This window comes from Marmota flaviventris, chromosome 4, assembly GCF_047511675.1.
Source record: "Marmota flaviventris isolate mMarFla1 chromosome 4, mMarFla1.hap1, whole genome shotgun sequence".
Classification (NCBI taxonomy): Eukaryota; Metazoa; Chordata; class Mammalia; order Rodentia; family Sciuridae; genus Marmota; species Marmota flaviventris.
In genome coordinates, this window is record NC_092501.1 from 55,183,807 (window position 1) to 55,199,836 (window position 16,030).

At 36.1% G+C, this 16,030-nt stretch overlaps 1 protein-coding gene across 2 annotated transcripts in view; it reads left to right on the forward strand.

Moving 5' to 3' along the window:
* Window positions 1-547: 547 nt before the first annotated feature.
* Window positions 548-16,030, forward strand: part of Dnajc12 (DnaJ heat shock protein family (Hsp40) member C12) — a 52,907-nt gene continuing 37,424 nt past the window's right edge. The window contains exons 1-4 of one of the 2 annotated variants that reach the window (XM_027931421.2): window positions 548-610; window positions 1,153-1,281; window positions 4,873-4,996; window positions 15,734-15,812. In XM_027931421.2, the coding sequence (XP_027787222.1) occupies window positions 4,919-4,996; window positions 15,734-15,812 (157 nt within the window). In that variant the 5' untranslated portion in view covers window positions 548-610; window positions 1,153-1,281; window positions 4,873-4,918. Of the gene's footprint in view, window positions 611-1,152; window positions 1,282-4,795; window positions 4,997-15,733; window positions 15,813-16,030 lie in introns of those variants that run through there. The other variant, XM_071610725.1, reaches the window with a different exon arrangement.

Genomic DNA, 16,030 nt, shown 5'->3' on the forward strand with positions numbered 1-16,030 from the left:
AGACCACTTATAAATCCTTTTTTATGTTTGACTTAACAGAACTTTTCAACACATTCTATTCTTGGATCAGGACGCTTTTTTTGCTTCGTAAGACAGCGAGGATCTTATTCCCTGTTTTACAAAATGGAGGGACAGAAGCCTAGGGCATGTAAGGTCCTGGAAAGGCTGTTTTCTTTCCAATGGACCTTGAGCTCGAATGGAGCAGTAGACTCTGAAGAGCAGGCTGAGGGCTGGGCGCTAAGTCGCATCCAGCCCTGGTACCGAGCGCCCAGGGGTCTCCAGTATTCCAGGCTGTGAGGGGGTGGGGGCGCTGTGTTGTGGGAAACCAGGGCGAATGGTTGCAGGTACCGTCTCTGGAATTTGGGTTTGCGCCTTGGAAACTAGAATGTGTCAGAACGGCAAAGGGAAGGCGCCAGTGCCATTCTGCACTACAGAGACCCAGGCTGGAGAGAAACACGGGGCCCGCAGAGGGCGCTGTCAGGGTGAACGGACTCTGGGGGCGGCGCAAGGCCCCCTAGGGGTTGGCTAATATTCGGTCCTCGCTCAGAGATTCTGGGCCTTGCAGCCTCTTAGCTCCCAGCCTTTCTCTCTTTCGTTTGAGATGTTTCAGGTATCTTTCTCTTACCATCTCCAGATTACGAATTTCAAGTAAATACAGAACTTGCCGAGGGGTGGCGCCCGGGAGACCTAAGCAATGGCACGTTCCCCCGTCGCTCCTTCGGCGCCGTTCCCGCTGTGCCTTGTGGGAGTTGTAGTCCTAGGACGGTCGATGCTTCCTACCCCCTCGTCGTTTTTTTCCATGTACTTTGTGCATGTTTTTATGAACTACAACTAAACTTTCACTCAAAGCTGCATGATTTGGCGTTTCCTTATGTGATGAGCTAAAGTTTCATCAGGATCAATCTTGTGCTCTCAATTAATTTAATGAAATAAGAGGTCTGGTGTTTAAGATAAACCCTATTCAAGGAATATGGAGTAGAGTTCAGGGTTGTTTCATCGCTCTATATAATTCCAGGCAATAAGGGGAGGGTTTATTTAAAAATTTTTAATTCTTTTCTTGGTGGTGCCGAGTATCCAACTTATGCCAGGTAAGTCCTCTACCACTGAGTTAACCAACAGCCCCCATTTCATTCTTCTTTGTCAACTGCGCAGTGTACTGTGAGCCTCAAAGGGTGTAAAAGTTAATTGGACAACGACGCAGCCAACGCAAAATGCGCTATAAAATCAAAGCAGACCAAAGAAGTCCTTGAAACAGGCTCTCTGAATGGTCATCTCTACTAAGTAAGTAAGTTGCTATGTGACCTTTGGCAATTTGTAGCTTTTACTGATTGCTTCTTACTGTTTCTTATACCCCAGTTGATTCAAATGTATGATATGTCAAGATCATTGTATTCTCATGAGCAACTAATAAAAAATAAATGTAGATGAATAAAAAGAATAAATTGTAAATCTTCGATGACCCCAGAGTGAGTTATAACCTCTAGTAATAACACGTCATATTTTGGAGTATACAATTTCTCATATTTTATAAATATGCACACAATGTATACACAAAATACATATAGGAACCATACTATATGTATTTTTAAAGTTTACTTATTTATTTGTGTTACTAAGGATTGAACACAGGGGCACTTAATCACTGAGCCACATCCCCAGCCATTTTTTTATATTTTATTTAGAAACAGGGTCTCTGAGTTGTTATGGTCTTGCTAAGTTGCTAAGACTGGCCTGCAACTTGTGGTCCTCCTGCTTCAGCCTGCTGATTCACTGGGATTACAGATGTACACCAGTGTATTTGGCTTAAATTTAAATTTAAAAGAGGCTGAGCGTGTAGATCCATGAAAGAGTGTGTGCTTAGCACAGGGAAGGCCCAGGGTTCAATTCCCATCAACAAAAAATGAAAATAAACATAGTTTGTTTCTTTTTTATACTTTTAATCAAGGTATAATTTATACTTAATAAGGTAAATAAGTCTCAGTGCTCAGTGAACTTTACATAGTACAGACTGTTTTGCGATTTTTTTTCCTCTCTTAAAAACAGAGTGTGAACATTTTCTAGAAATTGTATTGTTTCTACAATGGTTAAAATTATTTCATAGTGCTGGGCACAGTGGCTGGGGAGGCTGAGGCAAGAGGATCGCGAGTTCCAAGCCAGCCTCAGCAACTTCAAGGCACTAAGCTACTCAGACCCTGTGTCTAAATAAAATACAAAATAGGGCTGGGGATGTGGCTCAGTGGTTGAGTGCCCCTGAGTTCAATCCGTGGTACCCTTCCCCCCACCGCGAAATGACTTCATAGTATGTTACTATATGTGACGTTATTTATATGATTGCTGGACATTTCATTTTTTTTTTTCTCAAAAACTTTTACTGTGGTAACTGTATCTTGGTTAAGATAACCATCATTATTGCTATATCTGCACATTTTCTTGATTATAATCTTTGAATAAATTCCTGGGTATGGAATTGCTTAACAAAGGTCATGTAAAGCTCTTTTAACTTTTTTTTTTTTTTTTTTTTTTTTTTTTGTGACTGGGAATTGAACCCAGGGGTACTTAACCACTGAACTACATCCCAGACCATTATATTTATTTTGAGACTAAATTGTCCAGACTGGCCTGAAATTTACAATCTTCCTGCTTCATCCTCCTGAGTTGCTTGGATTATAGACATGCACTACCTAAAACTCTTTAATTTATGACATACCAATTTCCATTTCAGAAAGAATGTACAAATTTCTTCTGCAGTTGTTGAGCACGTCTGTAAATCTACTAACTTCAGTATTCAGAATGAGAACATGATGGTCTAGGAAAAATAGTCCATGAGTTAATAACATCTGCTTTACCAAAATTCCTTTCATAAATATCTTTTATTGTTCCTGTTCTTCAGAACAACATTAAAGCATTGTCCTGACTATTCTCAAGAACAACACTTTGGCCAGGCACAGACTGTTTCATGGCAGGCCTGTAATCTCAGCAACTTGGAGGAGGAAGCAGGAGGATCACAAGTTCTAGGCCAGTTTCTGCAACTTCACCCAAACCTTTCTCAACATAAAAAGGACTGGGATGTAGCACAGTGGTAGAGTACCCTTTGTTTTATCCCCAGTACAAAATAAAATAAAATAAAATAAAAAACAAAACAAAACAAAAAAGAACAACACTTATTTCTTTCCTTTCTGGTCAGAGTTTTGTCTTTGAGGTATTTCACATCATCTTTTTTGGTGGTGTGCAGGGGGTGGGGGGTAGGGGCGTGGGGGACTGCTAGGGATCAAATCCAGGGCCTCACTCATACTAGAGAAATACTTTATCACTAACCCTATTATGAATAATGCCGTGAGTTGTGTGTATATACTCAGAAATGAAATGTCTGGAGCATGTGGTAGTTCTATGTTTAATTTTGGGGAGACCACCATGTTGTTTTTCAAAGCAGCAATTTCACATCATGTAAAGGACAGCCATCAGTGATTCTGATTAAGATTTTGTGATACCCAAATAGAAATCCAGATACCTCAAGGGATGTGGGAAAATTTCCAAAACAAGAAGAATTGCAGTTTGTTTTAAAATCTCAAACGGAACTTTTGGGAAGAGAGCATAGATAATGAAAGATTAGTAACAATGGCGCTTTCAGTTCTTATTCCTGCTTCTCTTCAGAAATAAACCTTAAATAAGATTTGTATAGGTGGGCTAGATGAAACAGTATTTTTTATTCTAAAGTTATAACTTATGGGGTGATTTGAAGCGTTAAGGCAAGCTGGGTGCAGTGGCACATACCTATAATCCTAACTACTGGGGAGGCTGAGGCAGGAGGATTGTAAATTCAAGGCCAGCCTTAGCAACTAAGTAAGGATAAGCCTGTACAGTGGATCTATGCCTGACTACTCACCTCCGAATCCCAGGGTGAGGCTGCCTTTCCAATGGACAAAATGAATTGAAATACAAGTTTGCTAGATCCACTCTATACGCCCAAGCCTGGAGAAAGCCAGCCAGGACAAATGGTGCAATAATCTGACTCAGGTTATCATATAATTTTCCTTCTTACTGTCCTATTTCCTGTGTAGAACAAAACACTATTTTAAATAACCCTGTTTCTGCTTAGTTTATCATTTCTCTTTCTCTATCAGAAGGAAACCTCTAGAGGCTGGGGATGTATCTCAGTGGAAAAGCCCTTACCTAGCATTCACAGGTCCCACCCCCAGCAGCCCTTCCCCCCCCCAAAAAAAAATTCTACAGAAATCAAGAATTTGTGTGAGCATAAAATAGGTCCTCAATAAATATTTATTGAATGAGTATTATTAAACAAATGAGAGCTTGCTACCCTAGTTTTTATTTTCTTCTACTCTAAGACTATTGTAAAAATTACCTTTTTTGTTTGTTTGTTTTTGTTCTGGGGATTGAATCCAGGACATGGAGCATACTGGGTAAGTGTTATACACTCTCTAGCCGCCACCCCCCAACCCCATTACAAAATGTTCTAAATATTCAAAATACTCATTTCACAGCTAATAAATTCTAAAATTTTGCTACATTGTTTCAAATTTTCTTCTGTTTCTTAAAAAAAGAAGAAGAAAAGATAAAAATATGTAGAAAAAGACAAGATGACCAATTTGTGGAATTCGAAAAAGGCTTTACTAAGACAAAAGATGAATAGTTGATCTCACCACTTCAGAAACTACAGATCCCAGGCAGCACTGCAGCGCCAAGCCTGTGGTCTATTCTTTTTTCCTCAGCAAATGGCCAATGAGAGGTAGTGTTTACAAAGGTCTAGACTGACATCTGGTGTATTGACTGTGATCAGTCTTAAAGCTAGCTTTTGCTGTTTGGAACGTGCCTTCGTCATTCAGATTTAAAGAGGGTTTTCTTATTAATTTGAAGCTCATCGTGTCTCTTGTTTCTGAGAGAAGCTGATTTACTGATCTAAATGGATGCAATACTGAATTACAAATTGGATGATAGTGAAGATTACTACACGTTACTGGGATGTGATGAACTCTCTTCGGTAAGACTGAATAATGCTGCTGTTTCTCACAGTATTTCAAGTTTTTATTTAAGATGTTAACTTTGAACTTTTAGCCACATTGTCTGAAATCCTAATCATGTATCACCTTAAAGCACTTTAACTTAAAGAATGTTAAGGATTTAACTGTATGTTGGGTCTTGTATAGTATTTCATGGCAATTATATGGAAACCTCTGATCAAATTCTGTTTGTATATTCTCTGGCTAATGGTCATACATTCTATTTTACAATGTGCTAAAAATACATATTAAAATTTGATGTAATTGCTGATGTTTTAGAGTATACACTTAGCTATACCTTTATTGTAGTATTTCATGTTATAATTGAAATGAAATGTAATTTTCTGGTTAATCAGTTATTTTTAAAAAGCATGTATTTTTATGCTCATTTAAATTATAAATCAGGAATCATTGTCTCAAATTGTGTGAAACAATTACTTTTGGAAAGTGTGGTTTCTGAAACAAAACATGTATGCATGAAACATGCATCAAAAACTCCATGATTGTTAAAGCATGTTAAGGAGTGTTCCAGCACTTCTTTATTAAAGCAAAATATTTTAAATTTAAATATAAAAGCAAATATTTTGATATTTATTCTTGTTTCATAAAAGCAAGAGTTTTGAGAATAAAGTGCAATATTAGACATAAAGAACTAAAATCTCTTTTCTTGCCACAGTGAGGAAGTTATCTTAGGTAATGTGAAATTAGAAAACACAGGACGAAAACAAATTATAATGCTCTTTTAGTTACATATTTTTCTTGAGTAATATGCTATTCTTGTTTATGTTGGTGGCAATTTGCTTATTGCAATTTATAAAGTTTATTACTAATTTTATCATGTTTTTCATCCAGTTTGGATCATACTGTTAGAAAATAAATTTTGAAGGAATTTTTAAAAATTAAAGTAACATAATTTAACTTGAGAAGTTTTATAATTTGGATTTTTAAAAATATGTGACAGATTATAAAGTCAAAGTCATTATAGTCTCACAATGAATCTCTTGATATGGCCAGTCAATCTTTGGTAGCTAGGCTATTGTCTTTTCTGAGGAGTATTAGTTTTAGATTTACAAGAAATGATTCCATGATTTATTTATAGAATTTATAACAGTTTTATTTCATGATTTCCAGTTAAAGTCATACTTCTTTCTGTGTACCACGGCATGTATTAAAAGGAAAATAAAAGCATTATCTCTTTTTCTGGATGTATTTTACTGATCTGTCAGTGGTATAGCATTTCTAGGTAACTTTTTTTTTTTTTTTTTTGTATCATGTCTTATGCAAACACCCTGTCACTTAGCTACATTCTAGCCCTGTTTTTTTTTTTTTTTTAATTTTATTTTGAAATAGGCCTTGTTAAATTGCCCAGGCTGGCCTCAAACTTGCATCCTGCCTTAGCCTCTTGAGTAGCTAGGATTTCAGGGGTGCACCACCATACCTGGCTCATTTACTTTTAATGACATGACCTGTTACAATTTCCTTACTTCTTTTTGTATGCATAATTTCTTCTATACTCCACTTTTTTGGGGGGTGGGTGGGTGGGTGAGTCCTGGAATTGAACCTAGAGTCACTTTACCACCAAATTGCCCAGCCATTTTTATTTTTTATTTTGAGACAGGGTTTGCTAAGTTGCCCAGGATAGCTTTGAACTTTTAATCCTCCTTTCTCAGCTTTCTGGTAGCTTCTCCCTTCCCATTAAAAAGTTTTATGCCATTTTTAATTTAATGTGACATTTCCTTAACTTGATTTGTATTGCATGAATTTCCTTCACTTAAAATATTACTTGATTTAATGCTCTAAAATTAACCAGAAACTTCATAACTAAAATGATTTCAAAGAAAATTGATATTTTGATTTTACTTTTAATAATTAAATTGATATACCCACATATTTTTTTTTTCTTTTTGGTTTGTTGTGTTGTGCTGAGGATTCAACCCAGGGCTTTGTGCATACAAGACAAGCATTCTACCAACTGAGCTATATCCCCAGTCCCCCCACCACATAATGTTTTTTTTTTTTTTTTTTTGCATTGGGGATTGAACTCAGGGGCATTTGACCACTGAGCCACATCTCCAGCCCTATTTTGTATTTTATTTAGAGACAGGGTCTCACTGAGTTGCTTAGCACCTGAACTAAATTGCTGAGGCTGGCTTTGAACTCACTATCCTCCTGTCTCAGCCTCTGGAGCCACTGGGATTACAAGTGTGTGCCACCATAATGGTCCAAATAATGTTTTGATTTGATTTATAGTTCTTACTATTTAAAACTTGTGTTGAAAATTAATTATATCCAAAGTAAGTTTGCCTATTTTCCAATGGTTCTAGAACAGTAATTGTGAAACTTTTAACCCAATGCCTCACATGTGTGAGGCAAGCACTCTGCTACTGAGCCACAACCCCAGCCCTCCCTTGGATACTTTTAAAAATCATCCTTTACAAATTAAAAATATAATCTTGATAATAAGCAATGAGACTAATTTCCTACTTTACCTTATGTATGATTATATATAAATCAGGGAGAATTTCCATGCTGTTGTGTTGAAAACAACATCTTTCCAATGTTAAAATAATATTCTGAAGTCTGATCTCAGATCAGCCAGCCTTTTCTCCGTATGTGGGATTTGACAGGAAAGATACATGGTACAAAGCCCTCTGAAGTATTGATACATACATACTTTGTACCACCCTAGGTACAAAGTATCTTTCCTGATAGGATCTTATTTAGTTCTTACTTGTTCTTATATGTTTGGTCACTATTTGGGCAGTAATACTAAAAAGGCTTAATGACTCCAAGATTTCATGGACTTGAAAATTGAGTACAAACCTGATAAATTGAAACATCTATTTGCTTTTCTTATTGAGTTCATACTTCCTGGGTTTGAATTTTGACCTCTCCCACTTATAACTGTGTGACCTGGAGAAACTTACTTTTCTATGCCTCAGTTTCCTAATTTGAAAATGGGCATGAATAGTACCCACTTTATAGAGTTGTGGAGATTGAGATATGATTTATACAAAGTACTTGGAACAGTGCCTGATACAGAGTAGTAGGTTGTTGTAGTTGTGGTTGTGGCCATTGTTTTGAACTCATAGGGATACTGTGAACTTGGAGCTTTGTAAATTTATCTTATTCTAGGGGCTGCGTTATTTTAAAAATGTCTTATTTTTTTTTTTTTTCAGATTTCTTATTAGGTCTGGGTGAGAGCCTGGGAATCTGCATTTAGATATGTATCTCTAACTGGGCATGGTGGCATACACCTGTAATCCCAGGGGCTGGGGAGGCCGAGGCAGGAGGATCGAGAGTTCAAAGCCAGTCTCAGCAACTTAGTGAGGCAATAAGCAACTCAGTGAGACCCTGTCTCTACATAAAATACAAAAATAGGGCTGGGGATGTGGCTCACTGGTTAAGTACCACCAGATTCAATCCCTGGTACAAAGAAAACAAAAACAAACAAAACAAAACAAAAACCTAGCAGGCAGATTTAGCTTAAGAGCTACTGTCAGTCAATCCTTGATCTAAATTATGTCTTACCTAATTTCATAAATTTTCCTATTAATGTCCTTTTTCTGGTCCAGGATCTAAGCCAAGATCCCTTACAACACTAAGTTGTCCTGTTCCTTAGCTTCCTCCAATTTGAAATTTTTCTTACTTTATCTTTTATAATCTGGACATTTTGAAGAGTACTCATCAGTTATTTTGTGGAATATACTTCAATTTGGTTTTATCTGATATCTTTTGAGGATTAGATTGAGATTATGCATTTTTTTGGAAGCCATACCATGGCAGTGATGTTGCACTTTTGCTGTTTATTGACTGTGATCATTTGGTTAATATGGTGTCAGGTCTCTTCTGCTAGGTTTCTATGGTAGAGTTATTATTTTTCCTTTTGTAATTATCAGTTATCTTGGGGTTAGATGATTTGAGACTATACTCTTTCCCCTCAAACTTTCACCCTCTGAGTTTATATCTTCTGGTGGATTTTGATCATGATATTAATGACTATGTCATTTGCCTAATGGTGACTTTCTATTTCCCTCATTTAATTTACATTTATTAGTTGGAATTCTTCTGTAAGGCCAAATTATTTTTTTATTTATTATTTTTAGATATGCATGACAATAGAGTGTATCTTGACATATTATACATACGTGGAGTATAACTTCTCATTCTTCTGTTTGTACATGATGTGGAGTTACTCTGGTCATGTATTCATATATGAACATGGGAAATTTATGTCTGATTCATTCTACTATTCCTTCCTATTTCCATGTAAGGTCAATTTTTTTCTTCTCCATTTATTCAATTATTTAATGGGTTGTTGTTATATTTTAAGGGCAATAACCCAAATGACTAACATTATTTATTTTGTGGTTCAAATTGTTGCTATGGTTCATGTTTTAATTAATTTTCATTCGATTGGAATGAATAGGATGGTCTTTCATTTGTTTCAGGGATATTGCTAATATCTGGAGGTTTTTTTTTTTTTTGAGAGAGAGGGAGAGAGAGAAAGAGAGAGGTTTTTTTTTAATATTTATTTTTCGGTTTTCGGCGGATACAACATCTTTGTTTGTATGTGGTGCTGAGAATTGAACCCGGGCCACACGCATGCCAGGCGAGCGCGCTACAGCTTGAGCCACATCCCCAGCCCAAATATCTGGAGTTTTGTGAGTAAAATTCAGTTTCAAAATGAGTGAATTGAAATAATATTAATTAACTCACTTATTAAAATGAGTCCTCCATTCTATAGCACATTCTGTAGCAAATGGATTTCCATCACTAGAATCAGTTCATCCTTTTAGTGAATAAACCACACTTTTAAGAAAGCTTTTCTACTATAATGATGTTACTTAAAGAACATCTGTCAGTCTATAATCAGGTAATCATTGAACACTTATTTATTTATTTATTTTGTTCTAATTAATTATACATGACAGTAGAATGCATATTGACACATTGTATACAAATGGAGCATAATGTCTCATTCTTCTGGCTGTACTTGGTGCTGAGTCACACCAGTAGTGTAATCATACATGTACATGTTTATAGGGTAATAATGTCTGTCTCATTCTACCATCCTTCCCATTCCCGCTGCCCCACCCTTCCCCTCACTCTCCTCTGCATAATCCAAAGTTCTTTCATTCTTTCTTACCAATTGAACACTTTTTATTGGGCTAGTACTAGAAGTGATAGCAAAGGGGTGGTGGTAGGTGCGAAATAACTTAGAACAAAATAAAACAAAAAGATGAGATATGGTGCCAGAGTGTAAAGAAGTTGTCGATCTAGTTGAGGAAGTAAAGCTAACGCACAGGAAAAAAATTGTGAACAATTAAGGACTGAGCTGTGTGATACCATCCATAAGCACAACAAGAATTAAATAAAGATTTCAGAGAAGAGCTAGGCCAAAATGGTCCTAGAAGGCCATAATTCAGGTGCACATAGAGACAAAAGGCACTAGGGAAACTTGGATTCATCAAGTGGGAATCAAATTAGTCTCCATTGCATACTAGAGTATTTCCTTGTATAAACCAAAACATTTTGATAACAGGATGTGGAAATAAGCTTCTAAGTTTAGAAATTTAAGTTCTAAAATTGATATATGCTCACTAAGGAAATGTGGAGTACAAAAAATCACGAAGAAAATGTTAACCTAAATGTTTTAACATTTTGGAGTATGACTTATGCATGTTAACTCTGGGTAAACTGATAGAGTAGGATAGTTTGTTTTGGACACCCTTTATTTATCTCCTGGCCTCCACACCCTATGTGCCTAGTGCCAAATGCAGTCCACAGACAGCTGAAGCACTGTGCATTGTTATATCTATGTATATATGGAAACACATGCATATTTGTATTTATATGAGTATTTTTATATGTGTTTAGATTTCTGGATCTGCTACTTACTAGCTTTGTGACCTTGGGAAAATTATTTTATCTATGTATTTTAGTCAGTTTTTTCACTTCTGTGACTAAAGGATCTGACCAATTTTAGGGGAGAAATAGTGTATTTGAGAGCTCACAGTTTCAGAGGTTTTAGTCCATAGGGCAGCTGGCTACATTCCTCAGGGCTCAGGTGAGGCAGGACATCGTGGCAGGAGCGGGTGGCAGAGGGAACCAGCTCACATGATGATCAGAGAGCAGAGAGAGAGGTCTCCACTTGCCAGATACAAATATATACCCCATGGCCCTGCCCCAAATTAACTACTCCAGCCACACCCCACCTTCCTCCAGTTACCACTCAGTTAATCTCATCAGGGGTTAATTCACTCATTAGGTTAAGGATGTAACCCAATCATTTCTCTTTCAAACCTTCTTGCATTGTCTCACAAATGAGCTTTTGGGGGACACCACATCGACACCATAACACTATGTCTGTTTCCATCTGAAAAATGGGAATAATAATAGTATTCACTTCAGATAGTTGTGAGAATTAAATGAAACACTATATGTAAAGTGTTTAGAACAATGCTTGGCACATAGTAAATTTCAATAAATCTTAGTATAATTGTTTTATATACATATATCTCATAATTCCTATTAAATATAACTTTTCTGGATTTATATTGCACATAATGCCTGTAGCTTCAATTTTTTGGAAACATTTATTTTATTTATTTATTTTTATGTGGTGGTGAGGATTGAACCCAGTGCCTCACATGTGCTAGTTAAGAGCTCGACCACTGAACTACAACCTCAGCCTGTAGCTTCCATTTTCTTATAAAATCATATAATTTTTTTCAAGTTGTTAAAACTCTACTAATATATATATATATATATATATATATATATATATATATATATATATATTTTTTTTTTTTTTTTTTTGCAGTGGTGGGAATTGAATTGAGGGTGCTTTACCATTGAGCTACATTCCCAGTTATTTATTTGTTTATTTTTAAATTTGAGACAGGGTCTTTCTAAATTGTTTGAGATTGACCTTGAACTTACCCTCCCGAGTTGCTGGGATTAAGGCATGTGTCACTATGTCTGGCTCCCAAGTTGATATTTTTATGTCTGCAAAGTATTCCAGAGCCTATAGTTAGGTTACAATTAATTTTTAACAAAGATCCTATTATCAGACATATAGGTTGTTTAAAATTATATTTTATTTCTTGAACCTTCTTTTACCACCTCTGATAATATCTTTAGATGAATTCCTAGAGTTAGAATTGTTGGATCAAAGAGTAGGAATAAACTAAAGGCTTTCCACGTGTGTGTGTGTGTGTGTGTGTGTGTGTGTGTAGTATTATCCCAATTGCTTTCCAGAAAGTTTGCACCTACTTATGTCCTCACCAGGACAGCATGAGTATTCATTTATTTGTACCTTCAGTAACAGTGGTCATTATCTCCCTTTAGCGGCTTTGATTTATTTGATTATGAGTGAAGTTGAGCATTTTTTCCTATGTTTACTGGCCAACAGAATAGGCAATTTTCCAGATCATTGGATATTGGATCAGGAAAGCAGGAATCAGTGGACCTTGACATAGAGTGCATCAGCTGTCTGTGGCCTGCATTTGGCACTGGGCACATGGGGTGTGGAGGCCAGGAGATAAATAAAGGGTGTCCAAAACAAACTATCCTACTATATCAGTTTACCCAGAGCTAGCCCTACAGAAGGTCTGTGGTTAAAATAATGAAGTAATTAAAGATATAGGCTGTTTTTAAAAAATATTTTATTAGTTGTTGATGGACTTTTATTTATTTATATATGGTGCTGAGAATGGAATTCAGTGCCTCACACATACTAGGCAAGCGCTCTACCACTGAGCTATAATCCTAGACCCATGGGCTGTACTTAATTAAAAATAAAAGTTGGCAAAGTCCAGAAAGGATAAAGAAAAAAAAAATAATTACACATGTTAGCACTGCTGAGAATTTACCATTTGTTTCTACTGATTCATACTAGAATGTTTTCTAATGGGTTATGAATTAAAAAAATAAAGCAACAGCCACAAAAACCAAACTTTCTACTTTTGATGGGTATCATTTTATCTATTTATGTTATTTAAAAACTCCAAGAGGGCTGGGGCTATAGCTCACTGGCAGAGTGCTTGCCTAGCATGCATGAGGCCCTGGGTTCGATCCTCAGCACCACATAAAAATTAACAAAGTAAAGGCATTCTGTCTATCTACAACTACAAAAAATATCTAAAAAAAACCCCTCCAAGATATGTACATAAATATGTGTAAAATGTATATTTTGAAGAATATAATCTATAGTCTTGGGGGAAGAGGGGTATAAGAACTTTTACTTTCTATTCTGTATTGACAGAAATTTTTTCAGAGAGAATTTTTTTTTTCAGAGAGAATTTTTATTTATAAATTACTTAGTAATTTAAACACGCTTACTACTATGCTCTTTAGAATCCTTTTTTTTCTTCCCTTCCTTTCCCTTCCCATTCCTTCCTCAATCCTTCCCCTCCCTCCCTGCCTGCCTGCCTACTTTCCTTCCTTGTGCTGATTGAACCCAGAGGCTTGCACATGTTAAGTTTGTAATCTACCACTGAACTACACCCCTACCCAGAATATTTAATATTTTAAAATTTAAAAATAAACCTAATTCTCAATTTTATTTTTTATATAAACAGGTTATGGTTTCTGATGGTTACAGGGAGCACGTAAAAAGAAGAAACTCACAATTAATTAAAGTTCTTAACAGGAAGTCTAATCCTTTTCTGCTATTCCAAGGGGTTCTCAGTAGAAGCTTAACAAGGAAAAGAACAGGATTACTCAGGGCTTTCTACATATGTCTATCTAACAGAGTGTGACTTTGACTGTAAAAGTAAAGGTATATTTTATAAAAATTGATTAAGGATGACATAGAGCTGATAAGAAAGAATGTGTTTCTCCTTTGAATCTTATGACAATTTTGAGCTGAGTTGCTCGAGAATTTATTTCTTAAGAGGTTAATTTGATTAATAGTGGCTAATAAATATTGAACCAAATCATAGTTTCCTAAGCCTGAAGATTTCAGGCATATAAAATGATGATTTAAATGATAGGATTTAAAGTCCAACTGCTTTGTTAACAAAATAACTCAGTTTTTTTCCTCTTTCTTTCTTTTCTTTTTTTTTATACTAGGGATTGAACTCAGGGGCACTCAATCACTTAGCCCCCCCCCCCCTTTTTTGTGTATTTTTTTTTTATTTAAGACAGATTTTACTGAGTTGTTTAGAGCCTTGCTAAGTTGCTAAGGGTGGCTTTGAACTCCTGATCCTTCTGCCTCAGCCTCCTTACCTGCTGGGATTACAGGCATATGCCACTGTGCCTGGCTAATAACTCAGTTGTAAAAGAAATTAGACGAATGACTTTGGACAAATTACTTAATCACTGATATTTAATAATGGTATTTGATTGAGTTCTTAATGATCAGGTTTTATGTTATTACTCAAAAGTATACAAAAGTCATATACTTTTATATTATCAATCTGATGTAAAGAGAAGGAGACCTAGATACATGGAAGTTGTGTAACTTGCCTAAAATCTCTCGTTAGAACTGGGATTTAAAACAAAGCAATAAGATTGCAGAGCTGCATAACTGCTGTTGTCTCCTGCTGCTGTTATTGCAATTATGATTAATAAATGCAAGTCTTAATAATTCACAATAGAGATTAGACAGGAAAGTAAAATAGAATCAAATCATGGAGGGCCCTCATTTTAGCTTGGGCTAGAATTTTTATTTTCCCAATCATTAACCAATCTGCTAATTGGCAAGAAAATTATCAGTTTTAGATTATGTCCTTTTTCTTTCAGTTGTGAAATTCTCTTTTTCTTGGAGGTGGGCTGCTGGGGATTGAACCCCATGACATTGCAAATTGTGAAATTCTTTGTAAAAAAGAAAAGGGGTGGATTGGGGATGTAATTCAGTGATAAAAAGTTTGCCTAGCAAGTACAAGGCCCTGAGTTTGATACCCAGCATGGCAGGAAAAAAAAAATGGTGGCTATTATATATTCTTCAAAGAAACTTAACTACTTTGGACATTTAAATATATTGAGTTCATAAGTGTTTTGGGCCATCATTTAAAAACAGAATTAAGTTAAATTTCTGCTACCACAATATATAATAATACGTATTTCTATTTTAATGGGAGATTTTATTGATGTTCTCTGAATTTTGTTATTGAAGAAATTCTTTCTTTTTTTTTAAAGAAAGAGTGTGTGTGTGTGTGTGTGTGTGTGTGTGAGAGAGAGAGAGAGAGAGAGAGAGAGAGAGAGAGAGAGAGAGAGAATTTTTAAATATTTATTTCTTAGTTTTCTGCGGACACAACATCTTTGTTTGTATGTGGTGCTGAGGATCGAACCCGGGCCGCACGCATGCCAGGCAAGCGCGCTACCACTTGAGCCACATCCCCACCCCCAGAAATTATTTCTTATACTTAAAAAAAGTCAAATTAGAAATTTAAGGATCAAAATAAAAAGTTGAGCCAGGCAGAGTGGGCTTGGCAGTGCACATTTAAAACACCAGCTACTTGGGAGGCTGGGGCAGGAGGATTGCAAGCTCAAGGAGTTGCAAAACCCTGTCTTGAAGTAAAGTTTTAAAAAGGGATGGATCATAGTTGCTTAGTTGCTTGCCTAGCATGCACAAGGCTCTGGGTTCAATCCCCAGTACTGTAAGTAAATAAGTACAAACAAATAGTTGGCTGTTTGAGGACTGATGCCCACGGCTTCCTTCATGCCATGTAAATTGTTCTGCTTATTTTTACCATTGATTTTTGTTTTAGGTTGAACAAATCCTGGCAGAATTTAAGGTCAGGGCTCTCGAATGTCACCCTGACAAGCATCCTGAAAACTCCAAAGCTGGTGAGTATTTAATAATAGCTATTTCTGAAGAAAATTAATAGCATAGTAACTTAATTTTCTTTTATCTATTATGCTCAAAGTTATTCTTTTGTTCAATGCCAAAGGTTGTTTTTGCTGTGGAATGGCAGGAAGGGAAAGGACTGCGAAAGATCTTTTCTAATAGCAGTTGCTTAACATCCATTTTTCTTTCTGCTATGATGTACTGCTTGGTAGTTTAA